Below are 27,592 nucleotides of genomic sequence, written 5' to 3'. Positions count from 1 at the left end.
GTAGGATAGTGCAAAATGGGAGACTGTCCCAGAAGACGTCAGCCATGTTTTTTTTTTTGGCCTAGAAAGCATAGGTTGTCGTCAAGAGTTTGTGGATATAGGAAAGTTTATTGTAGACAGAGAGTGAAGGGGGTTGATAGGTATGACATTAGGGGGGCTTTGTGTTATTGATGAGGCTGCATAATGATAGGAGGGAGATGGGATGGAGATCTGGTTAGGGATAATGGGAGAAATGTCAGCCGCAGTAAGAAGGAGCAGAGACGAGGATAGTAGGTGTGAGGAGGAGGGTGGGGGAGGTGGTCGGGATTATTCCGGAAGGTTCTGATGGATGGAAAGATGATGAAAAGCTGTTGTCCTAACCATCACACCATTGGTTATTAAAAAACTGTTTAATATTTGAACTGTCTTTGTAACCCATAGCAACTAATGACAGCTCAGCTTCCACACCTCACCTCATCTCTGATTGAAGCCTAAACTGTGTTTCCCATAGCAACCAATCGGCTGAGCTTTCACTTTCCTATAGCTCATTACGGTACAGGAGGTGAGCTGTGGTTAGTTACCATGGACAGTACTAGCTGTTATACTAATAGGCTGTGCTCCCCCTGTGTGTGCATGAAGTATACAGAACAATAGTCAGCGATAAGGGCGGGAGATCAAAGAGCAAATCTTCTCTATCTTCCCCCAATAGCTGATGATAGGGAGCAGATGCGCGGAGTTACTGGATGTTGCCCTGTAATTTGTGTGCCATGGAACTCAAGGAGACAGCGTTAATAATAATTCTAGATTTACTACCGAGTCTGCTGGAAACTCCATGGATTCCTCTTTATATGGATGGAAAAGTAGCTGCCCAGTCTCTCCGAGGGAAAACCATCTGTTCACACAGTTTGTGTAAATAAGAATGAGAATGAGTTAAACGACCGTCTCATCCGTATGTATTTTCTCCAGTGAAGAAACAAGTGTGAGGCCACAGTAAATGGCTCTTTTCATATTCAGAGGGCTTGTACATTATTAGTAATACATGCCTGTTTTCTGTCATGTGGGTCTGCGGGGGTAGTGTTGCTTCTTGTGGAGACTGCCAGCTGGCCTAAGGACTAGACCAGGTAATGCTCCTGGGGGGAAAAGGATGCAGTCAGCTCTCCCCCAGAAGCAAGAAAGCCAGTTTTCTTCCTTCTAGATGAGAACCAATATGCATGCTTTCCTTGAAAAACAGTGCCACACATGCCCTCAGGTTGAGTGTGGTATTGCAATTCAAGTCCATATAAATCAATTAGAGCAGGCATGCAGTAAATGACACAATCTATAAACTAGTGTGACAAGGTTTGTGAAATAAAAAATTTAGCCTTGATTTATAGTCCCATACCACTGCTTTTAATGTAATAGTCATTAACTATAAGAATATATACAGTGGTACCTCAGTTCTCAAACTTAAAGGGGTTATCCAGCGCTACAAAAACATGGCCACTTTCCCCCTACTGTTGTCTCCAGTTTGGGTGGGGTTTTGAAACTCAGTTCCATTGAAGTAAATGGAGCTTAATTGCAAACTGCACCTGAACTGGAGACAACAGTAGGGGGAAAAGTGGCCATGTTTTTGTAGCGCTGGATAACCCCTTTAATTGGTTCAGGAAGGCAGTTTGAGAACCGAGCAGTGTTTTCCCATAGGAAATAATGTAAATGTGTTTATTGGTTTCAGCACCCACCAATAATTACCTGCAGTACCCATATATTACATTGTATAGTGCCCAGTGTAATTACTACAGTACAGAGCAGCAATATACTGTACAGGACATTATACACAAGAAACATTCAACATAACCAGCAATTATAGTACAGTAGTCACTAACTCCTCACTCATCCTTTAGAGCCCCCCCCCACCCCACCACTGTAACGGATGGGAGATGTGGTGCACTGACTGTACTACTACTGTGTTGTATATGCACTCCAGCAGTCTTATACTGTACTGTACTGTATGTGAAGTCTCACTAGTGCTAAACTCACCAGGTACAACCCGCAATCCACGCTCGCAAAAACCAAAGCAAACTTTCCTTGAAAATACAGTGTGAGTTCTGAGCAGTTTGAGAACTGAGGTACCACTGAGTGTATATATATATATATATATATATATATATATATATATATATATGTACAATACACATATGTATGTTAGATAAGCCATAACATGGATTATAAAATAATAAAGTATAGATTTTGTAAAATTATCCATTAAAGCAGATCATAATTTATCCCAGAGTTCAGATGTCCTGCAGACGCCCTATAGAGAATGAGTGTAACAAGGGTCCAGAGCCAGGTTTCCATTTAAATACTTCTGTCGATCCCGTAAATGTCACCAACACTGCCTGATGGGTTCATCCATAGTGAATTACCTACACATAGGCGGATTAGTTTGAGCACTAGCCGCTCCTTTCATGCCTTTTGCATACTTTTGTTCTTCCACTTAACTACTACAATCTATCTTTTTTGTAAATTTTATCTGTGGCTTTCAGGATTTGAGGCAATTGTTAATATCAGGTGAATGTAAACCCTCGTAAGAATCCTTTTTTTTCCGGTAAGGACAGATGGTGGCTTTAAACAGGTGTCACTTTCATTTCTAATACATTGTGTTGGGACTTGAAGAGGCTCACAAAGGGGTTGTCCAAAGCAGGTGGCATGCTAGGCTTTTGTCATTATCGAGTTCTCTGGACGCAGCTAATTATTTTCCCAGGCACCGAGGACACATGTAGACAGCAAATGCAGGATGTCTTATCTTCACATTTAATTCACATTACCACTGGCTTGCTTTTATCACCTGACTTTAACAAGAGGACGCATACTGCATGACCCTGTACGTTATAATGAGATGTTGTGTTCTCTCTATACAACCAAACGCTTAGACAACTACATATGCATAAATGAGATACTAAGGTTACAATATTGAAACGCGTCGCTATTATTGTTAATCTTAAGATCTGGAAGAAGTTAATTTATAGATGCCGTGTACTTTAACATATGAATTGACTGAGGCTGCAGTGGGCATGCAAGCGCTGCATCACCATCTCTCTGAGAAAAATGACAATGTGATGTAATGTGGAAAAAAAGGTCAGCCATATTCTGCAGATTTCTTGGATAAGAAGAAGGCAAGATGGAGGGCATTCCCAAGAAAACAAATATTTAGACCCATCTAAAGTGCACTCGATGGGGGCAGTTATCGTTAACGCTTTTTGTCTATGCCATTTGCAGATTTATGTGCAAGCCACTCGTTTTGCGCAAATATCGGCACCTTTTTCCATACGTCTGCTGCACTCGCCTGATGGACGGGCAGGGTGGCGAGGCAAGATTTGTGGCAAACATCTACACCTGCACGTCCGCTGGATTTAAGAGGCATGCACCCCTTATTTTATCTGGCAGGTTGCATGGGGATCGGATAGGACAGTCTTGAGAAATCCCCCCTAATCATTTGATGGGTATTCTGAAAAGTTTGGCTAGCATAATACAAATACAGTTTGATGACCTGAGCTGACAGCTATCAAAATGTGTCCATATTAATCTAGTGTAAGCCCAACATTTGTCCTTTACATTACCAATCATTCAGACAAACATCTGACACTTTCATCGTGAAATGTCATAGGTTTTTATCAATGGGGTCCGGGTACTGACATACCATGTGACAACACATCATGGACTTCGTCATCTCATTTCCAATGGATAGAAACCAGCCCTGGTCATGTTATCCACAGCGGAGAAGGAATTCATGTATTAGTAAACTGTATACATTTTCATAAAAAAAAAAATTATTTGCTGAAACCAAAATACCCCTTTAATTCCTAAAGCTCTGTTTGGCATAAAAACAACTGCATTGAGATGTCAGCTTTATATGTTGGCACCTCTTCTCTTCACCTGGCATAGGACTTATCCTTAAGATACAGACAATAGTGAATAGTTCAGAGACATTTTGGCTCACAATCTGCTAACCTTTACAGAAGCTTACGACAAATTCCACGTTCCAACATGATATGGATTCTAAGTACACATCCATGTCCTTTATGAAATAGCTTAAGTTAAGGAAGTTCAGAGTTTTGGTGTGACATATGGAACCAGTGGAATGACCTGAGAGGATGTCTATGTATGATATTCTTTTGGGGGGAACTTTTTTTTTTTACATAAAAGCCTAGATTAAAATGATGTTTTATGTATGAAAAGGTGAATTCAAGAGAATGCGTGAAAATTTTATTTTTGATGGTTTATGCTGGACCTGCCAAGTCTGAAAAACTTGGCAGAGCTTGGTGTGAATTGGACATGGTCTAAGCACCTCTTGATTTCATACAATATATGCTAAAGAGCTAACATATATTAAAACTGAAATATACTGCAGTGCCTGATTCAGGTGAATGGTAAGGCAGCATCATTTTACGCTGGTCTTAGTAAATTCCCCCCATGTGCTTAGATTTTTTTTGCCAGTTTTTTGGGCTGTACATTAATTCCAACAGCCCTCTGTTCATATATAATAATTGTAAGGCCTTAATTGGCAAACAGTGTGTCCGGGGTGGAGAAGACGGCTCAAGCCGTTGGCTCCTTAACGCTCACTTCCTGTGTTTGCACGTCTTAGATACATACCTTTCAAGATGTGAGGAGGTGGGTGCGTATCCGGATCATCATGTGCATACAAATCCATGCCAGCAAGCGATGACCAGTAGCTGCATGATGTTGTGGATACATTTTGCAGCTATTGGACATCACATGGAGGGTTTCACACCACCCCTTCATGTCTTGGAAAGTATAAGTCTAAGACGTGGAAATATACTGTAGAAAGTGAGTGCTGGGGAGCAGAAGATTGCTCCAGTTTGAATTGTCTCCAGCTCCGTGGACAACTGTTATAAGGCAGGTAAAATATAGAAAATCCAACCCTTAAAGGAGTCTGTCATCATGTTTATGCTGCCTATACCACAATGCATCAGGGCAGTTGACATCAGCTTCTTCCTGCGCCACTTGATTGATAGATCTCTCGCTATTTCAGTGAAGGCTGGCGGGTGGGCAGAAGCTAGCAGTAACTACTCCAGTGACTTGTGGTTCAGGCAGAATAAAACTGATAACAGGCTTCTACTAAGTGTTTAGTCCTTTTTTTCTGTTTTTTTTTGTCCTCCATTAAAATTTTGTGGATAAATTTACTTAAATATAAAATAAATAGCACACTACAAATTACAATACAGTAGGAGTAGTCATTGGATGGATCCATGGCAGTTTAAAGTGCACATGTAGGGCACAAATCTGCGGTTGCCTCGGATTTTAAGGAAAAACTTACTTCAGATGAGTAGAAAAGGTCTGTTTCCTTTGAGAAACAATGGCACTCCATAGTTGGTATCTGGTTAGTAAGCTGCAATATTGCACAGTTTTTAATTTAAAAAATATATATATATAGAGAGAGAGAGAGACCTTTTTTTCAAACTTTGGACAAACTCTGTAAAGCCCCTTGACTTTCTGCTACATGCAGTGCCTTGATAGGGTAGTTGTAATGGAAAAGCTCTTTCCATTGACATGAAGGGTACATTTGACAAATGTATTTTGCTTCAGAAAACCGGATTTCTGAATACTAAATGGCCTACATGGGGCTGCACTAAATTTCAATTCATGGAATCAAAGCTTGTAATGCCAGGGGAAATCTATCAGGTTTGAATACTTTTTAGTTCATGTTCTATGTTTTATTCAGCCACCTCTATTATGGTTGAATTCAATTAGATTTATTATTTTTTTATTGATTTGTGTTTTTATGTTCTTCTTGCTCCATAATGGGATGTATTTTTTTTTATTATTTACTTTATGTACAACGTATCAATATATGAAATGCAAGCAACAATTACAATTTCAAATCATTATCAAAACATTTTCTGTAGTTTATTGTGATTATACTTTTTTAACATTAACAAGGAAGCAAACTATAAAAAAACTGCCAATTAATTGCGATTTTTCCTTATTCTGTGAACAACGTGATATTGTTTTTGTCATTTTGTGCCTGATCCAGTCTCCATGCTGAGTGAGCTTTACAAACAGCAGAGATTTCAGAATAAATTAATCATTAACTAATAACACCAGGTGTAGCGCCTTCTCCGTGCAGAGTAAACAACACAACATATCTAGTTGTAACTCAGTTGGTGACATTCATAAAAAAAAAAAAAAAAATCTCTCCTGTCAAAACATCTGCAGGCTGAATCCAGCCAGAGAAAAATGACTGTTTGTTTTCCAAAAATTTTATTTATTTAGTTATGAGCATGTTTGCACCACACGTTGGTTGTTTTTATGTCGGTAGCATCTTTTTCCAGGTGTAAGAGATATTTTTTAGAGATAAGTACAACTCGAGCATGCTCAAGTCCGATCGTTCGGCATTTGAATAACGGTGACTGAAAAATTGTATACAGCCCTATGGAGTCTGGGAAAACATGGCTAATACAACCTAAGGCTATGTTGCCACAATGTTTTTTTTTAGCCGTTTGAGTCCAAATAACGGGCGTTATTTCATAAACGGCCGTCATTTGTACAATAACAGCTGTCATTTTGAAATATGTTATTTGGACTCAAATGGCAACAAAATGATGTTGTGGGAACATAGCCTTTGTTTAATATTTTTACATTTGACTTGTCCATCATGTACTTTTATAATAAAACAGATTTCCATCAGTAGGAATAAAGATTTTTGTGAACAGTAGATGGTAGCTGTTACATTGGACATTAACGAACATTTCAGTGGTTAGCCTCAAACTAGGCTTGTACTTTGAGCATTTTTCATCGGTTTTGCCCCATTCCCACCACATTTTTGCATCCTATTAAAAAGTATAGTTTTTTTTCTTCCAGATTGGAGAGAAGGCAATGTTAGCAACCTGTTGCCAAATGACAGAAAAAGGAACATGCATGACTTTTGTGTTGTTACATTTTGCTTACACCCCTAGACATACATATAAAGGGAGGACTTGTACTTCTCTTTTCTGTTGGATCCACTTCTAGTTTTGGCATAACAACTGCAGGGGCAGTAAAAAAAAAAAAATTGCTGTGTGTGTTTTCAGCATTACAAATTTGCATAAACGGCACACATGTTCGCTACATAAGGCAAAGGGAACCTGTCATCTTTCAGTCTTTGTTCCCACTATTATTTATTATCTGTTCTTACTATCATTTATTATTGGAAAAAACGTTTCCGTCTATTGATAATGATCATTATTTGTGGCTGTCATTATCAATAGAATTTTTCCGTAGTGGGAACATAGCCTAATAATGTCTGAACCACAAGTCATCGGGCAGTTAGCATAAAAAGCTGAAGGAAAGCATTAGAGACCACAGAAAGGTACTAAAATAATTGTATTTACTAGTATGTGTTAATTTAGACAGTTGGAAATATGTGTAATTGTGGGAAAACCCCTTTAAGGTCACAACCCATTTGATGGCTTTTTCTTTTCACGGCTGTCATTTTGCGGCCAAATAAGGGATGTGAGGGGTTTGTTATGTTTTGGATTGAGAGCCATTGTTATGAGAAAACATTCGTCGTTGTGAAATAACGGCCATTATTTGGATGCGGAATGACAGCCGTTCAAAAAACTGAAGAAAATGGACAGTTTCCATCCTGTGTGCCACAATAGGAATAGTTTGAAGGAAATAAGAAGCTTGAAACTATGAAAGACAAGCAAAAATTGTATCTGAAGAAAACTAATTCTTAGTTTTAGATTGAAGTACAATAAGTGTCTACTTATATAAGCAGTTTAGTAGCCCTTGTAGTTCGGCCTTTTCTAGATTTTTTTTTAATAAGTGGATGTCCACTCATGGTATTCCAGCCTGGACCAGACCTACAATACAAGTTAGTACACCCCTTTGAGGTCCACTGTGGATTTTCTTGGTGGGTAACATAGCACAGAAGCTATCCCATAGAGCTAGGTACAGTAACAAAATAAAGTTGCTTCACAGTATACATTTTTTGTAACATAATTCTGAGGCATATGTTGGAGGCATTAGGGAGTCCCCCCAGATGCTGCCAAAACGCAGTGTGAAAAGTGTTCAAATCTCCAGTATATACCTGACTTGATGTTTCATAGTTTTGAACCCTGCCTTCTCTGTGTGGGATCTACCCTGCTCAGTTGATTTATATTGTACTGAGAGCCATTTTGTTTATCAGTGTGACACCTAAACCTAAAGTCTTATCGCCATTAGCTGTGCAGTAGAATAAAATCAATTGTTCCCTGTTATCAGTCACTTCAGGCAGAGAAGAAGCTGTCACCATCAATTGTAAAAAAAAAAGGCAAACATAAAATATACAGAAAAAAAACTTTCATGAACTACATTATAATTTATCTTGATTTCCAAGAATCTTCAGGAACATTAATATACACATGCATACACTTTAGACTACCTGGACAGATTTGCCTTTAGCTATAGGCCATTACTATTGTTATCTGTGCTGCGGCAGGAATATTTGTTTGAACTAATACAGTATTAGATTCCAATGTGTGGCCACTATACTGTACAGCCCTCATACAGTAATAGCCCCCCTCTGTGTTCCCCCAATGTTAGGGCCCTATTAAACCAAAAGATGTCTGACAGATTATCTGACAGATTCTTTCAGCCAACGGACTAGAAACAGAGAACAGGTCTAGATAACATAAGACTTGAGATGAGATTTCTCATCTTTTCAAATCCATTCCTGGCTTTGGCTAAAAAAATCTGTAAGATAATCTGTCAGACATCTTTTAGTGTAATAGGGCCTTTAGGCCTGTCTGTGCCCCATGTAGTGTTAGACCCCTTTGTGCCCCCATAAAGAGTAAATAAACATTACAGAATTACAAACTAATTGCTAAAACAAGAGGAAAGAGGGTCCTGCTAGCAAAAGCTTATAATCAGGCAGTATTGGTCCCCTTTGTGACCTCATAACGTATTATTTTCTTCTGTGCAGTCCCTATACAGTACTTGGCCCCCTTTATGCGCCCATACAGTATTAGGTCCCTCTGCACAGCCCCATACAGCAATAGGCCTCCAGTATGCAAACTCCATACAGTATTAGGCCCTTTGTGTCTCCATGAAAAAACACACCTGTCATACTGCTCCCCATCTATTCTGCTCTCTGAGCTTCCAGAGCAGTCAACATAGCACAGAGACACAGCCTGCACCAGAAGTCCCTGTCAGCTTTTGTTCTGAATTGTTTCAAGTGTGTGTGCATCTTAAAGACTCACACATAGTTACAAGCTACACTTGCCCAGGAAGACATGTATGCTGGATTCCTGAAATGGCTTGTAGTGTAGCATACTGCATACTGTTGGGGCCCACAGGATGCCCTTATAGTGAACTGACGTGCAAAAAGGCCACTCTTTTTTGAACATATATATTGGTGTGAACATATCCTAAACTAAGTTATGGCCAAACTTAGGCTTATGGTATAGCATTGTCTTGATCACTATTGTGTAATGTTTTCTCTGTTGTTTTTTATGCACAAACCATTTCTTTTAAATCTAGTTTTTCTGTCTTTTCACTTATCCATTATTGTACATTTTATATATAACCATCGATTATATTTCTGTAGAAAATGCGCCTATTGAGTTTTATCCTTACTATATTACTATGGATTTTGGTGTTTCGAGAAAATAATATGAAATTGAACAATCTATAAAAATATTTTAAGTACAAATAATACTGCAAAGTAGCTTAGAAAACTGTGTTTTTGTTGTGCTGAAAAGAAACATGAAGGCGGTGAAGACACACTCCTTCCTTTCTGTTCACTTTGAGATAAACATTGTAGCCTAAGGTCTTATTTGGAGGATTAATACCAACATAATCATCTGACTGGAGACAGACCTCACCACTCCCAGTGGTTGCTTTTGAAATATCTACCCTAAAAAAGTCTCCACTTGTTACTGGAAATGTTGGATTTCTTTTGTTTTATAATCCTATTCTTGGCTTCTCTTCCTGCACTGGATACATTTATTGGTTTTATTCATTCCAGCAAATGTAACAGTCATATTACATGCAAACTGCAGGCTTCATGTATTGTATTGTAATGATTTAACCCCACAATTGTTATACTGGCTCTTTTCTCTAGTAATATATTTATTGTACAGATCATTAAAACCTAGGTTTGCCTCTTTATAAATGACTGGTCAGACCACATATGGAATACTGTGTACAGTTTTGGGCACCGGTATATAAGAAGGACACAGCTGAACTGCAGCGGGTGCAGAGGAGGGCGACAAAGGTCATTAAGGGAATGGGTGGGTTACAGTACCAGGACAGGTTGTCAAGCTTGGGGTTATTTACGCTAGAAAAAAGACGTCTTAGGGGCGATCTGTACAAATATATGAAAGGACAGTACAGAGGTCTTTGTAGTGATCTTTTTACTCCTAGGTCTGTAACCATGACAAGGGGGCATCCTCTACGTCTAGAGGAAAGAAGGTTTTAGCACCCGCACAGACGCGGATTCTTTATTGTACGAGCGGTAAGACTGTGGAACTCTCTGCCACATGATGTTGTTTTGGCCGATTCATTAAATAAGTTCAAGGGAGGCCTGGATGCTTTTCTTGAAAAATATAATATTACATGCTATGGGCATTAGATTTGCAGTGATACGTTGATCCAGGGATTATTCTGATTACCATTGGAGTCGGGAAGGAATTTTCTCCCTGTGGTGGGGCGGTTGTCATCTGCCTCATAGGGGTTTTTGCCTTCCCCTGGATTAACACAGTAGGGTTTCCCTAGGTTGAACCTGATGGACTCTTGTCTTCTTTCAACCCTATTAACTATGTTACTATGTAAAAGATAACAATTTCATATTTACATACGTGTATTAACTCCTATACAGTGAAGCGTTCTAACATTTAACTGGAACACAACCGGAATGCAGAAGCAGCTACAGGACTGCCTAAAGTCCCGAGGCCAGGTCTCAGGCAAATACACAAGGTTAACAGATTACCTAGAGAACAGGAGAATCCCCCTTTATTGGTCTTTAAAAGTCAATGGGAGCATCTAGGGGAAGTGATATGTATGTATATATTGTGAGAAAATGTAATCTACAAAGTAAGATCTACTCTCTTAGCAGTTGCAGTAAATGTCAGCAGGATTTCATGTATATAGCTATGACAAAAACCAATGTATGCCATTGTAGAATAAAACATTTACAGTGTGGTATATGTTTTTTCTCTTGATGTCACTACATAGAATAGTATAACCACTACATCATACATGTGCTAGCCCAGCAGGTACTGAAGGGACACTCTTATTATTTCTCTGTGTGAATGGGGTCTCTGCCCAACAGACACTGCTTATACATTGTGAATAGACTGTAGTAGTGGCTTTTATCATTAGTCTTGGCTCCTAACAAGGTAAATGATTCCTAGTCAATGATTATGTATATGTACGTATTTGTTCCATTGCAGTCCAACAATGTATATTGCATGGTGCTGGAGGTAACTGAATGAACTTTAACTATGTTTTTGTTCCCGCCATCTATATGAAATTTTCAGCAGTTTTGAGGGCTCAAACCTTCCAATAGATTTGTTTGTCCTCGATTGTTTTCTTCACTGATCAGAGCCAGATACTGAAACAGGTTTGGTTTTTCTGTTCAGCTGTGCAGAATGTCCCATAGGCACGGTTGTCTGAAGCTGTAATTGATGTGTAATGGAGAGTCTTCTATGCATACTCTGTGACCAGTTTAGTGGTCATTCCTCAGCGGGAAGGCGGCTGGGGGGGGGGGGTGCAGAGCTCTGACCATCAGCCATTGTGGATGGTGGTAGATCTTGTGTTATGGATTTATTGGTGTCACCTATAATGCTGTCTATGATGATGAGGATTAAACTACTAGAAAGAACCAAAAGTGACCACTTATTAATAGGTTTAGTGTTATGAATGAAAACAGCAAGAATTCACAACTATTTCATAATATGGATAGTAAAATGGAAAAAGAAATATGTTTAGAATAAGAGACAGCTGCAGGAAAAGGCAGCCATCTCGTAGTATAGATGGCCGCTAATAATGATCAGGATCATTATTAGTGACTGTCTGTATTAGAAGATGATCACCTTTTCCCGCTATGTCCTCGAAGGCTGATTTCTCCAGTTTGATGATTTTAGCGCTTTTTTTATTTATAGTATTATGTTTACTTTTCAATTTTAGTGCCAAAAATGAATGGGAATTATGCCCTCCTTTACTGAGTACTGAAAATTTAGATTTGTTTGGCAGTAAAGCCAGTGGATTGATTCTGAGCTTGCTCCGAAATAATGAATGGCCTAGTGTCAATCTTTACCTTAAGTGTCTTAATTATTTGCAGCTATCCGTTAATGAGACAATGTGAGGCTCCTCATGACCTGGAGATCAGCAGCCTGTGTTTTCCTCCTGAAAGGAGAGAGAATCATTATTTTCTTGGTTCACCAGCAGACATGTTTATTTAATGCGTTTAGCATTGGCATGTTCTATACAAAGTCCTGGTGTGGTGGAGCTGTGAACTCTCATTTATTGTTCTATTCCCCTACGAGCAGTGCTCTTCTCCTCCTCATCCCTATGGTCTCTATGGATAGCTCCAACGCTAGTAAACACAACACATCAATGATGAAACACGACACATCTGTTGCAGTTATTTGCTATCATGTTCTTGATTTCATGACACATTCTTGAATTGACGTTTTTCTGTCTTTTTCCTTGGCATTCCTCCATAGATAATTAACGTTTTAAGCATGGTATTGACTTGCAGAACATGACAGGGAGGGCAGCTCCTGACTGCTGTTATGCTGACAGAGTGTGTTTCGTTATATTGCATTGGCACCAGAGAATAATATATAAGCAATGGGCACATACTAGTTGTCAGATAGTATAATAAAGATTATGTATTAACCATTATATTACCATTATGGCATATCCTTCTCCGTACTATGCTCATGTTTCATAAGGGTTTCATTTATAAGGCGTAATCTTTGCCGTGTCATTTTGTGTATGAAGCAGTTACGGGATGAGGAGTGTGGATTGCGGAGAGGCAGGCTACATAGGAGACCAGTTGATGCTATCAGCACTTGTATAGACACTTGAAAGAGTCTTTGAGCTAGAAGATATCTGTACCTGGCCAATGATTATTCATATTGTTATTACAGCTTCGCACTTGTCTATGTATATATGGAGTTAACAAGTGAATTGGAGCAGCTTCCAGTTTACAAAGGGAAATTGTCAGCAGATTCATGTTGCCCGAACCATGGGCAGCATGAAACAGCATGAGGCGCTCTCATTACTATTCACATAGATGCAAAACCTGTCAATCAAATCGATCCAGGCGGGGAGAAGCCGGAGGGAAGCCGCCCAGTGGGTACTTTTCCCTGTGCCCAGCACTTTTTAAGATGACGTTTTCTCCAAAACACATTGCAGATTAAAAAAATATTTCTTTGTTATAAGGGAGCTTGTCGGTATTTCATTCTGCCCCTTGTTATTGCAGCAGAAATCTATATAACATATTTATACAGGGTGACTCAAAAAGGAGGGTGCAAAAATCTAGCCTCAATATTTATGATCAAGAGAACATAACACAGATTTATTGACATGAAAAGACGCATGACCCATGTTGTATCTATGCATTGCATATGTTCAAAGTGATTTCCATAGGTTTAAGTTTGCTTTGATTTTCAGCCACCGGCCATTTACCACTGAATCCAATGAGTAGATTTCCCCTATGTAATAAATATATTATGATGTCCAGGACTTCTATGAGCTTAGACCTGATCATTTACAGTAAGGTCAGCCAATTAAGGTCATGTGATTGGGAACAGCCAGTTAAAACAAAGGGAAATCCTGGTTCTTTGTGCCCCCATAGGCCGTCAGTAACCTGGCCGAGGCCAAAGTAGCATCCTTTTGGTCTCCCTCATAGTGATATTCATTGGTGTAACATTTTTTATTACTGTATATGATAGCACAGCAGAGTGTGTAGTAATGTGTTTCCACAAAAAAAAATAACACACAGTATATTGTTTTTTTAACAAAGCGGCCAATTACTAATGTATGAATATATGATGGTATACCTCAGGGAATACTCTGTATGTATACTTTTGACATATACCAGAAGCATGATGCGAACATAGCCTTAGGATCTCTATTGAATTTTTCTCTATTATGAGCTTTGTGATATTTTTAGGCTTTTTTATGTTAATATTGGCAATGTACAGGTTTATCATTTTCCTAAGCCTTCTCCATAGTTATATATATAGAGTTAAAATCGAATTCTTCACATATTTAGTGTGTACCAAAAGTAGCAAATAACTGCTAAATACATTCAAGAAAAGCTGTCAAATGATTAGCATTCATGTATGAAGTGATCATAGATGTTACCATGGCCAGCACAGGGCTGCAACGAGGCAGCGTTTTGGTAAGTGGGACGTCCAGACACCGAGAACCAGCGAGTGTGGACCTGTAGTGTATGTACCAGGCTGGCTGGGGGGGGAGGTAAGGGGGCTGCCTTTTACATACTTGAAGAGGGATGACAATTCCGCTGCAAGTATGTAATGTCATTGGAAGTGACAGTGAAGTGATCCTCAGTGGATTTTACTGCGCATTTTCAGCGTAAAATCCGCTGCAGAGATACGTTATGTGTGAACCCACACTTAGGCTGTACTTGGTGCGGAGTGCAACATAGCCTATTTAGCTATGGGATCCCGGCCGGAGCGTATACACATCGTATGTGCTCCGACCGGGATCCCGCACAGGCTGCAAATAACTGACATGTCAGTTTTCTGCGGCCGCAATTCAATGAATTGCGGCTGTAGGAAACCCTGTCAGTTCACACAGTGAAGCGAGCGGCTCCGGCCGCTCGGTTCACTGTGTGCTATAGGAAGCTCTGATGCGGGCGTGCGCTGATGCGCCCGCATCAGAGCTCTGCGGCCGGACAGATCATCCGTCCGGTACTTAAGTAGTGGCCGGGATGATCCGGGCAGACACCAGGATCCGGGGTCACGGAACGGCCGGATGTTCACAGCGTGTGAACATAGCCTTAAAGGGGTTTCTAAGAAAAAATAATTGATATCCTATTAAAATGAATGGGAGTTGCACTGCTGTATTCCAAAAAAAACCCACAATGCAATGAACAAAGCCAACTGTATATACTAAAGCCGCAGCTCGAATGAACATCTGATTGGCAAGGGTGCCAAGTGTTGGCATCGTACTGATCAGCGATTGAAGACCTATCCTGAAGATACACATTACGCCGGAATTGTGTGTATCACTAGGTACATTGCTTTCTTGTTTTTTACATGAACAAACCGTTGGAAACCAGGCGGTGGTTCAAAAAAGGACCGCAGCATCGGCATCCCCGCCCCAGTGCCGGTCTGTTCATGTAAAAGACAAGAAAACGGGATGTACCTAGTGGTACATTCACTTTAAACACACTCTAGTAGATTTATTATTTTGCATTCTTACCCCCAATTCTGACCACAGACTTTGCTGTTCACCCCCTGTTGGTGGGCTCCAAGCCACAGGATCTCTGCAGTTACAAGTAAGTCAGTTCTTGATTTCTCAAGGAACATCCCTTGTCTTATGACTGCTTGCTTTACAATTCCTCAATACCTTCTTGAATCTACATTCATGTATATTGTGATCATGTTAGTGTATTTTATACAGGCCTTTCACTTGCTGTAAATGGCAATGCTATCAATTATTACACATACACTTCTTTGTGGCTATATCCATAGCCAGTAAGGAAAGTGAGAGTAGAGAAATGCTACATAAAACAGCGCTGACAGAGGGGGACCCCCACCAGACAACATGGAACTACAAACTAAGAACAGGGCATATCTATGGCTATAGGGAAACAAATCACTTTAAATACATCTCCCTATATTCACACAGTGTCAAAAATATTGAAAAGGCGGCGGACTGCAATGGCAATGCATTGAGGTCAATGGGAAGAAGGACGTCCAATGCACACAATGCATTGAATAACGGACGTTTTTGGCGCGGACGTCAAAATAATGAACATGATCATTATTTTCAGACGTCTTTTGCAAACAGCGGACGATTTTTATTAGTTGTTCACACACAGTTTTACTTTTTGCACCGTTCTTTCTCTGTTTTTCCTATTAAATTCAATGTACTTTTCAATTAAGCCACAACCAATTCCAATTAGTATTCCCAAACTAGAATAATGTGCAAACACTAAGGGGAGGCCAGGCTGCAAAATGACGTCCGTTATATTAGACTCAAAATAACAGACGTCATTTTAAACAGAGCTGAAAAAACGTTGTGTGAACATAGCCTATTGCTGATTTACAATATTGACAGTTTAGGGTAAATCAGACAAATGTGACATAGGAAGCAGTAGGGCTCTGTTTTTTTTTCTTTTCTATAGGTTTATGATCGGTCACTCACTATAGTGCTTATTTCAGCCAAGTTTTGCACAGATTTTAGTCTATAGATTCCTACAATTAGCAACCAATATCCTAATATACAACTGTGACATGGGAATTTAACAATGACCCAGCACTTGGCTGTTATGTTGATCCCAGAATGGTGTATTATCTCGTATCACTACCTTCTGTAAGGATGCCGTTTCTTTTTTATAGCCATCTGGGTTGTTTTTTTTAAGCCTAATCAGAAGTGTCATTCCTGAAAGGAAGTAACATCACATCTGTGCATTGTGCTAGGATTCCCTTTGAAATTCACACATCTAATCTGTGTGGATCAGAGCAAAGGTTCTCATTAGAAAGAGGTAGGTTGTCCATATGCTTGGCTTCTTATTGACTGCTCAGGAATTCTCTTGTTTAATATAGTGGAATCTCTCAGTGGTGCTTTATTTGTGCGTCTGCTTATACAGGCTTAAATGGAAATACTGTTATATAAAATAAAAAAAAATAAAAACATTTGACATATCACAGGGATGTGCCAAAGGTTTTTTATCAGCCGGGGTCTCACTGCTAAGACCCCCACTGATCGGGTGAACGAGTGAGGAAAAGCGAGCAGTAGAACAATCCATTTCCTGCCTGTCCATGCAGCTCCATTATAAGACAGTGGGGCTGACTGGATGGAGGTTATTGACAGCTGGGCAGCAAACATTCCCATTAATAAAAACTTTTGACATGTCCCTGTGACAAATGGTGAAAGAGTCCAACAGCATCCAGGCTAGTAAGCAAAACTTCAAAACCTTTTTGAGTTCCCAAGTACGTGAGTTACATTTCGACCCATTCTGGTTTTTGTGAAGCATACATCAAGAATGTGCCTATGGTCATATATATACAGTACATATACTGTATCACTGTCGAATCAAATTTAATCAAATGGATGATACCAGTGCTGTCAGGAAACTTATAAAAACTGAATGAAAATCGAAAACCAAAAATAATGTTGTACAAGCAGTAGTAACCACGGAAGCATGTCAAGATTAATAAACTACCCCAATATCCAATATAAGGAGCCCGTATTGTGCTGTCACATATGGACACATTGAGATCTGTCCTCACCAGGATTTGCAGACAGCCCGAGGAGGAAGGAGCTTGACCCACTAGCTAGTCTTTGTGACATGTCCAGTTCACTCACTCGACTTAGCTGCTCCCTGGCCGTACTGCACAGCTCTCAGACTCCTACCGGCTTGTCTCATGGTATCTCTACTCTGTTTTTGTTGCACAGCTACAAGCCCCCACATCTGTTTTCCTATGCTTTTGGTACACTGATACATCTGAAGATGACCGCACTTTTGCCTACTTGCTCATTTCACCCACAGCACTTTGGCACTACACACAGCTACATTGTACCGTTTCCTATTATGCCACCAGTCTCCCCACCATGTCAGCATTGTGCTATGCATTGACAGCTCCTCCTTCTGCTAGCTGATAACCAGAAAACCAGCATGAAAAATGAAAAAAAAGTCCAGCTTACCACATAAGTTTTTATTTGCTTGGACCCTCACTCTAGTATGGTGCAGGAAACCGTGTTTCCTTGTGCTAAGAAATACTGAGAAGGTTTTACAGCCCACCAGCTCTTTACATCACAAGGTTCGATATGCACAAACATGTAGGACACAACACAACATGGCACACATTAGCCTACATAAACTATTGCAAATGTACCACAAAAAATGTCTTACATGACTTAAAAAGAACGTAGCCTAAATAGACCAAAAGAATTCACCAACATTTTGACGGACAATTTTGGTTGAAAGAAAACCCAATACAAGTTGCTCTAAGACTAGACAGCCTTCAAATAGACCAGACAGTTTTATTTAGTCTGGAGAATTATGTTAACAGTAATCTTTGGTGTAAGGAGGACATGTGAGGGTTACCTTTCTCTTACACCTTTTTTGAGAATTAGGCCAAAAGTCTGATAATGATAAAGAGATGTGGGAAATAGAATGATCTATTCTTTATGTATGTCTTATCACTTTAAGAAAAAGGATTGGTTGCACATGAATAAAAGAGTATGGGCAAACTACAATTCCCATCATGCCTGGACAGCCAAAGCGAAGCTTTGACACGGCCCAATCACTAATGTAGATGAGTGCCGATCTGCTAAATCGGCACTCGTTTACTGAGCCTATTACACGGCTCAACCATCATGCAGCAAGGGCTGCACAGACATCGTTAACAATGTCTGTGCAGCCCTTGCCTAGCGTAAAATAATAAAGTTCAAACATACCTGACCTTGCTTCACGATGCTTCAATCGCTCCCTCGATACTTTCCTGTCTTCTGCCTAGTCCAACAGCCGCTATGAGTACTGCAAAGTTGGTCTCTGAAGTGACAGACTGCTTAGCTAAGCAGAGGCATAGGGGAGCGTGGTCAGCTATGTTTGAACTTTATTATTTTGTTACACAATCATCAGCCGTCGTCCACGCATTGCTATTACACATAGCAATGCGCACCCAGCGGCCGATGATCATAGGTCAAGACCTAAAGACACGATCAGCCGATGACTATTGTCACCAGCTGATCGTTGTCTTTTCTACACCGAGCTATGATCTACCGAATTGTCCTGATTCGGCAGATTATTGCTTCATGTAATAGGGCTCTTTGACTTTGCATCTCCAAGGCATGTATAAATTGCAGTGACTGGTAATGCAGCGTGAATAAAGAAATGTCAGCATTTCTCTACCTCCACGTACAGTACTTTATGGGTTAATGTAGTATCAGAGACATGTTGCTTGCTGGCATTGGGATTTATAGGCTGCAAATACGATAGGTTTTTTTTCTTCAGAATACATGTATTCTTTATTTTATAAGAGACTGAACTGACATCTGCTCAAACAAAAATTGCACATTCTACATTCTGCCACAGGACTCTGTGTACTTGTGTTTTCTAAAGACAAAATACAGCTTTTCCTACTATTATGTACATATATTTTACAAGTTAAGAAATGTGCTGCTTTCTACAAGTAGAAAAAGCAAGTCATTGGAAAAAAAAGAAAAAGTAAAACCTTGTTGCTTTTGTTTACTGCAGTGACCTTTTTTTAAACTTTTTTTTTTTTACTTCTGTTTCCAATTTCTTGGAAAATATGAAGTAGCAGGGTGCATTACACAGTGACTATGCCAGAGGCAAACTAGAGTACTGGAGTACAAACTAGAGAGTGCAGAAGTATGGTGGATGAAAATTGCCAAAATGTGTTTGTTTGGTTTTTTTTTTTTGTTTTTTTATGAGAAGTTGGAATTAAGTCTGTGTAGGCAACACTGGCATTTTCTGGCAGCTGCTGATCTCTCCTCCTAGCTGACTCATACTGTTCATCTAAAACAAAGTGGTTGTAAAATAAAGGCATATCAATAGTATAAAAGGGCACATCCTCTCTGTTAGCCAAAGCTGCTAACAAAACAACCTTACACACCATTGATCACCCATTGCAAATGGTCAACTATAACACAAGAAGATACATGGTAAGCTTGGTGCACTTCAGGAGCTCGGAAAAGCTTCTTTAACACTTTGTGCAACAAAATAAAAGCATTATTCTTCTTTCTGGAAGCTCAGCTGGATATATGAAAGGTACAATGTGTCTCCTTGACCTAACAGCTATCTAACAGTGTCAGCAGTTTGAAGCAGGGTTGTGGAGTCGGAGTCGTGGAGTCGGAGCTAGTTTTGGCTGGAGTCGGAGCTAGTTTTGGCTGGAGTCGGAGTCGGAGCTAGTTTTGGCTGGAGTCAGGAAAAAAATGTTCCGACTAAAAAAATCTTTAAAAAATGTAGAATTGAATTTCAATGTGAATTTTACAAGTTTTGCTCATAAATATATATTATGAGCAACATTCTAATAGGACACTCTCCCTAATACATAAAGGTGGGTCATGGAAAAGTTGTCGGTCACTATTTGGCAGTTTGTTTCTGAGCTGGAAGAGTCCATTGTGTGAGGGGAGATCTGTGCTGTTCTCTTCCTGGATGCTGGATGACTATATATGAGCAGCAGGGTAATATGAAGATATCCTGTGTAATATAGAGAAGGAGGAGAAGACTTAAGTGGTGTAGCAGTAACCTTTGTCGTCAGTGTGGTGTTATCACTATGTGTGACCCCTCTCTATATCACTATGTGTGACCCCTCTCTATATCACTATGTGTGACCCCTCTCTATATCACTATGTGAGACCCCTCTCTATATCACTATGGCTGACCTCTATATTACAGGTATATTACATTGTTAGCAGTGTTTCTTTAAGTATGGTGAATATTTAGTTAGAAACATAGAAGACTGTCAGCAGGAAAAGATCACCTGCTCCATCTGGTCTAGTTGTGAGTAGTTCAGGACATTGAGGCTGGAGACTGGCTGCATCCACTGTACACACAGGAGAATCTGCTTTATATACAGTATTCCTTTATTCCCTCAGAAGTCGCCCCAGGATCATGTAGGACATTAGGGAGAAGCTGCTGAGCCAGTGTGATAACTAACTCCCCTGGTATATGACCGGCCATTTATGAAGGAGCAGGAGTCGGAGTCGGTCCTGATAAAATTCAGGAGTCGGAGTTGGAGTCGGAGCTGCAGCTTACTGACTCCACAGCCCCGGTTTGAAGCATGATTTGCAGCTGATAGATTTACTTTAAAGCAAACATTACCATTAGGTACATTTGCTCAAAGTTTTGCATGTCAATAGAAGGCACCATCGCGGAGAAGCCGGTGCCGCCGTCCTTTTTTGAACTGCAGCACCAGTCTATTACCGGGCACCGGCCGAGGCTGAAGCACTGGAGGTGGGCCAGTCCGCCCCCAGTGGAAGAAAACCCCCACTCTCCTTGTGACTCGGCTTCATTAGAATCAATGGAGCTGCGTCACAGAAGGGCAGGGGTTTCGGCACCATTCTATTGATATGCAAAACTTAAAGGGAATGTATCAGAAGGTACATTCACTTTAAGCCTTGCCACAGACAGATCATTATAGGGTAAGGGCCCTATGGCCCCATTCACACCTTTCCGCCGTGGAATCCCGCCATGCTCAGTGTCTCACTGTGAGTGAAGCAGCGCCCTCTCCTTCACTCACAGTGAGACACTGAGCACGGCGGGATTCCGCTGTTCTTGCTCAGTGTGAAAAGGGCCTATTACACGTATAGATTATTGTGCAAAAAATCTTTCTGTATGTACGCAGGCAACGATCAAACGACTAACGAAAATTTGCTTGTATGTTGTTGATCGCATCTTTTGAGCTGACTGGTATGTACACATTGTTTGTTATTACGATAATTCGTATTCTAGAGAATTGCAGTTGTACATAAGGGCTATCGTTACATGTATTATGGTGAATGATTTCAGGTCATTTGCAAAAGTGCTAGTTTGCAATAGTTTATTGTTAATAACTTTGTCTAATAGGACCCTAAGTCTGAGCGACACAATACACCGCGATACATTGGGCCTGCTACGGTACCTGGGACAACATCGACCGGTTGAGCTGATAATCCCTATGTGCTATGTGCTGTGGGAAGAAGAAAATATACCAAACCTGAATTTTCAAGTTGTTGGTAGAGTTTGAGCTTATTCAGGGTTAATTCTGCAGTCATTGTGGTCTGTTTTGGCTAGAATTGCATGCAGAATGTTTCTGGAGTCATTCTTATGGCTGACAGCATTGTTCAGTCACTAATGCAGGTGGGAGGGAGCATTCATTATATGGGCTATGCTGGCAGACAAATGAGTGATAGAGGGAGCCCCAGCAATAGTCTAATGAAATCAGGAGGCACACCATGATCAAACCTCCTAATGTGCACTGCTCCCTACATGAATATAAGAATGAAGAAAGATAATACCAAATTCAGTATTTGCAGCTTTTCCCTATTGTAACAGATTCAATGTTCCTGTAATATAAGCCTGATGATGATGATGATCCCAAAACTGCTGCCACACTGGCAGAGTCCTAAAAAACTATGTCCGCTGCTTTGTGCTCGAAATTACTGTCTGTTTAGGACAAATGTTAACAGCTTATATGTCATGCCAAACCAGAAGTTTGTAGTGTCGGAGCAGTTACAGCTTTATGTGCTCACAAAAAGATGGAATACAATGCTTGCTTTTCAGGAACCATTTCAGGAACCATTTCACTGGCCACGGTTCTGCTGGAGCCTACCTTATGATAGACATCAAATTTTTCTTGTCCGATATTTAAGACTTTCAATAAATATGGGAGGCCAATTGAGATCAAGGCATCTAGCATAAAATGCCTACTTAAAGCGGTTGGCGACTTTTATATAAAACAAACTAAATGTGTTTATAGGGGGCTGTAGCGGGGGGTCGGGAGCCTGTCACCCCAGCACAGGGGGGTGACAGATTCCCATTAAAACTTACTTGTCCTCTACAGGATAGGAGACAAGTAAGAGATCGACTTCCGTGCTCTATGGCGATCTCTAGAACGGCTCCTGGCCCCTTTGTTTAGAATACATCTGCGTGTCTAAATGTGACCCACGGCTCTATTTATTCTCTATGGAGCTGCCGAAGAGAGCAGAGTACAGCACTCTGCTCTTTCCAGCGGCCCCATAGAGAATGAACAGAGACGCGGTCACATGCTGAACCACGGCTGTATTAAAAACCAAGGAGCCGGGGTCCAATCTGGAGATTGGTGGGGAGTATGGAAGTTACACCCACCACAATAGTTACATAGTTAATACGGTTGCAAAAAGACACATGTCCATCAAGTTCAACCAAGGAGGGGATGGATACAGGGAAGGGGGAGGGGTGATAGGTTCTATACATATGCATTCATATTATTTTGGTCTAAGAACTTGTCTAGCCCTGTTTTGAAGCCCTCTACTGTTTGTGCTGTGACCAGATCCTGGGGTAGACTGTTCCACAGATTCACAGTTCTCATGGTAAAGAAGTCTTGTCGCCTCCGGAGGTTGAACCTTTTTTTCTCCAGGCGGAGGCAGTGCCCCCTTGTCCTTTGAAGGGGTTTTACCTGGAACATCTTTTCCCCATATTTCTTGTAGGGGCCATTTATATATTTAAATAAGTTAATCATATCTCCCCTTAAACGTCTCTTCTCCAGACTAAACAAATGTAATTCTTTTAATCTCTCCTCATAACTAAGATGCTCCATTCCCCTTATTAGTTTAGTTGCCCGTCTTTGTACCCTCTCCAGCTCTAGAACATCCTTTTTATGAATCGGGTTCCAAAACTGGACGGCATACTCCAGATGGGGCCGCACCAAAGCTTTATAAAGCGGTAATATTATATCCCTGTCCCGAGAGTCCATGCCTGTTTTAATGCATGACAATATCCTGTTGGCCTTAGAAGCAGCTGACTGACATTGTGTGCTGTTCTGTAGTCTATTATCTACAAGTACACCCAGATCCTTCTCCATCAGCGACTCTCTCAGAGTAACTCCCCCCAGGACATAAGATGCATGCGGGTTATTAGTACCCAGGTGCATAACTTTACATTTATCCATATTGAACCTCATTTGCCAAGTGGACGCCCAAACACTCAGTGTGTCTAAGCCATCCTGTAACATCTGCACATCCTCCATAGACTGTACTGTACTACAAAGCTTGGTGTCATCTGCAAAGATAGAAACATTGCTGTCAATTCCTTTCTCAATATCATTAATAAACAAGTTAAACAGAAGAGGGCCCAGTACTGACCCTTGGGGTACACCACTTATTACCGGGGACCATTCGGAGTTTTAATCAGAGAACCCCTTTAACCCCTTGCCGCTAAATGACGTTCCCGGAACGTCATGGCTTTCAAGTACTTAGCGCAACATGACGTTCCGGGAACGTCATGGATGTAAACTGTCACTGCGCTCAATCGCGCAGTGACACACACCGGATCTGGCCGCCAGCGGGTCCCGGGGTCTCCTGGCAACAACCAGGAGACCAATCCGGGGGCAGACCGGACAGCGATCGCTGTCATTGGTCCATATGGACCAATGACAGCTAAGAATGAATGAAGCAGTTAAAGCATCCACCGCGCGAAATCTCGCGGTGATGCTTACTGCTGTTCACCACTGGCGGGTCCCTGGGGTCTCCTGGCAATGGCTGACAACAGCCAGGAGACCGATCGGGCGGCGGATTGGGCGGCGATCGCTGTCATTGGTCCGTATGGACCAATGACAGCTATGTGAATAGAGGCCATAGTAATAGTGTAAGCATCACTGTGCAAAAGCACAGTGATGCTTACATTACCTGGTGGGTGCCTCTCAGGGTCTCCTGCCAACAGCCAGGGGGGCGATCTGTGGGTCACCTGCCAGGGATCCCTGTACATACCCCCCGATACCCCTGCAGCCTCTTCTGCTCTGATCTCCTCCATTGTGTAATGGGGGAGTTGAGAGAGAAAGATCTGTCTGCTGGTGGATACCATGGTCGCCTAGTGACAGCCAGGCGACCAATCCCCTTGCAGCTTGGACAGTGATGCTATCATTGGTCCATCTCTGCAGAGGTGGACCAATGACAGCTCACTATCTTGTCTTCTCACTTCTCTTCCTCGTTTCTCCTCAGTTCTGTGACTGAGGAGAACAGAGAGAGACGTGCATAACTTTGGTGGAGTGAAGAAAGCAAAAAAAACTCATTATAATCCCTTGATCGTAGCCCCCCTATTCCCTGTGAGCTGTCATCATCACCCCTCTATCCCTGTGAGCTGTGATCGTCGCCCCCCCTTGTCATTGTGAGCTGTGAACGTCCCCCCTGTCTACTGAGAACTGTGATTGTCGCCCCCCCCCTGCCATCTGCTGTGATCGTCGCCCAATTTACCTTTCTGTGTTCCTGTGTTAAAAAATATATATATATAAAAAAAAGTAACCTGTTATCATCGCCCCTGGTCCCCTGTAAACTGTGATTGTCATCCCCCAGTCTGCTGTGAGCTGTGATCGTCGCCCAATTTCCCTTTCCTGTGTTCCTGTGTGAAAAAAAATTGTAAAAAATCTAAAAAAAAAATAAACCCCTTGTCCGTTATCATCGCCCCTGGTCCCCTGTAAACTGTGATCGTCATCCCCCAGTCTGCTGTGAGCTGTGATTGTCGCCCAATTTCCCTTTCCTCTGTGTTCCTGTGATAAAAAATTGTGAAAAAGAAAAAAAAGAATTAACCCCTTGTCCATTATCATCGTCTGTTATATCCTGTGAACCGTGATCGTCTACCCTCTAAAAAAAAAATTAACCCCTTGTCCGCTTTCAGTTAGCATTCATACACTATTACTACAATATTTTTTGTGACCAACACAATGTCACAACAGTCACAACAGCGTTACAGTGCTGAGGAGGCACTTGCTTACATGATGTCAGACACAGAGTCATCTAGTGAGGAGGAATTTGAGCTAACCTCATCCTACTCAAGTGAGTCCTCATATGAGCCCCCCCGTAGACGTGCTAGAAGGTCTGCAGTGGCCAGCGCCAGTGACCCCAGCGCCAGTGACCCCAGCGCCAGTGACCCCAGCACCAGAGACCCCAGCACCAGAGACCCCAGCACCAGGGACCCCAGCACCAGTGACCCCAGCTGGATTCCTGTAAGCTCCTATGAACCCCAGATTCCAGCATTTACGGCCAGCCCTGGCATTCAAATACCTACTGTCGGGTTCCAAGAAATTAATTTCTTTACCCTCTTTTTTAGTGAGGAATTGGTGGCCAGCATGGTGGAACAGACTAATCTATATGCTGGCCAATTTATTGAAACCCATCCCAATTCTTACTATGCCAGGCCCCAAATATGGACCCCCACCAACCCCTGTGAATTAAAAAAATTTTGGGGCATCTTACTAAGCATGGGCCTTGTCAAAAAACCCACAATTAGGTCATACTGGGTGAGCGACATCCTATATGCCACCCCAATGTATGCAACCATCATGTCCAGGACACGGTTCGAAGTGTTGTTAAAATTTTTACATTTTAACAACAATTCCCTGTGTCCTCCTGCTGGCAGTGCTGATTACGACCGACTTTACAAACTGCGCCCTGTTGTCTCCCACCTGAACCAAAGATTCAGTCAGTTGTTCACACCTGACAAAGAATTGTCCATCGATGAATCTTTGGTTCATTTTAAAGGCAGATTACATTTCAAACAGTACTTGCCCAGCAAAAGGGCCAGATATGGGGTGAAGCTGTACAAGCTGTGCGATAGTGGCACAGGCTATACACAGAAATTTAGAATCTATGAGGGCAGAGATTCTATAATTAACCCCCCTGAGTGTCCTCCTACCCTCACCCTCACTGGAAAGATTGTGTGGGAGCTGCTCCATCCATTCCTGGACAAAGGTTACCATTTGTACCTGGACAATTTTTACACCAGTGTGGCATTATTTAATTGCCTATTGTCCAGGGGCACTGTGGCCTGCGGTACAATCAGGCGGAACCAAAAGCAGTTGCCCAAAACCTTTGTGGAGCATCCAGTAAGGAAGGGGGAGAGTCGGGCAGTGTGCTCCAACAACTTGTTGCTCATCAAATACAAAGACAAGCGGGATGTCTTTGTACTTTCCAGCATACATCCGGACAGATCCAGCCCCGTTGCAGTCCGTGGATCCACAGTACCTGCCATCAAACCTGTGGCTATCCAGGACTATAACAAGTATATGGGCGGGGTGGATCTGTCTGACCAGGTTCTGCAACCTTACAACGCCCTCCGGAAATCAAGGGCGTGGTATAAAAAGATTGTTCTGCACCTGATACAGACTGCCCTATATAATTCTTTTGTGTTGTACAAAAAAGCTGGCCATGGAGGGAGATATCTCGAATTCCAGGAAGCAGTCATTAAGTCCCTTCTATTTGTGCAACACGATGGGGCGGGCAGCAGCAGTGGCCCACCAACTGCAGTGTGCCGCATTGTCCCTGGGCAGCATTTTCCAGCAGAAATTCCCCCTACAGAGAGAAAACTCAGACCTCAAAAAAGGTGTAGGGTATGCTTTAAGCGAGGGATCCGAAAGGATACATTTTACTGTTGTGAGACCTGCCCTGGCAACCCAGGATTATGTATCAAAGATTGTTTTAAAATTTACCACACATCTGTAGATTTTTCCTAAAACCCCATTTTTATTTTTTTTATACATTTCTGAAAACTGCTGAAAATTTCACAACCTTATTTTAGTCCCCCTTATGCCCCATTATTATACAGCCCACATACTAATTGGCATTAAAAAATTCTCAATATACCCCTAGATGAATACTACGGCTGAAACAGTTTATGTTTTGCTGGATGGACCGTATTTTTAGTCAATTGATACCACAAAACTCATGTAATTTGACATGGTACCTGAAA

The 27,592-nt window shown here is 41.4% G+C and overlaps 2 protein-coding genes across 10 annotated transcripts in view; both read left to right on the top strand.

Annotated features, from left to right (window-relative positions):
* Positions 1-27,592, top strand: part of RFX3 (regulatory factor X3) — a 184,289-nt gene that overhangs the window by 10,834 nt on the left and 145,863 nt on the right. The gene's annotated exons all lie outside the window — the stretch shown is intronic.
* On the top strand, positions 25,569-27,356 carry LOC138786500 (piggyBac transposable element-derived protein 4-like). Its single transcript, XM_069963485.1, has one exon. The coding sequence runs from the start codon at positions 25,569-25,571 to the stop codon at positions 27,354-27,356; it is 1,788 nt and encodes a 595-aa protein (XP_069819586.1).

This window comes from Dendropsophus ebraccatus, chromosome 3 (genome assembly GCF_027789765.1).
Source record: "Dendropsophus ebraccatus isolate aDenEbr1 chromosome 3, aDenEbr1.pat, whole genome shotgun sequence".
In the NCBI taxonomy this organism is placed as follows: Eukaryota; Metazoa; Chordata; class Amphibia; order Anura; family Hylidae; genus Dendropsophus; species Dendropsophus ebraccatus.
The sequence above is the reverse complement of the archived record's forward strand: the minus strand, read 5'-3'. Positions and strand labels throughout refer to the sequence as shown.

Excerpts from the sequence above, each read along its gene's own strand:
- LOC138786500 (XM_069963485.1), top strand. The coding sequence starts at position 25,569 with ATGTCACAACAGTCACAACAGCGTTACAGTGCTGAGGAGGCACTTGCT.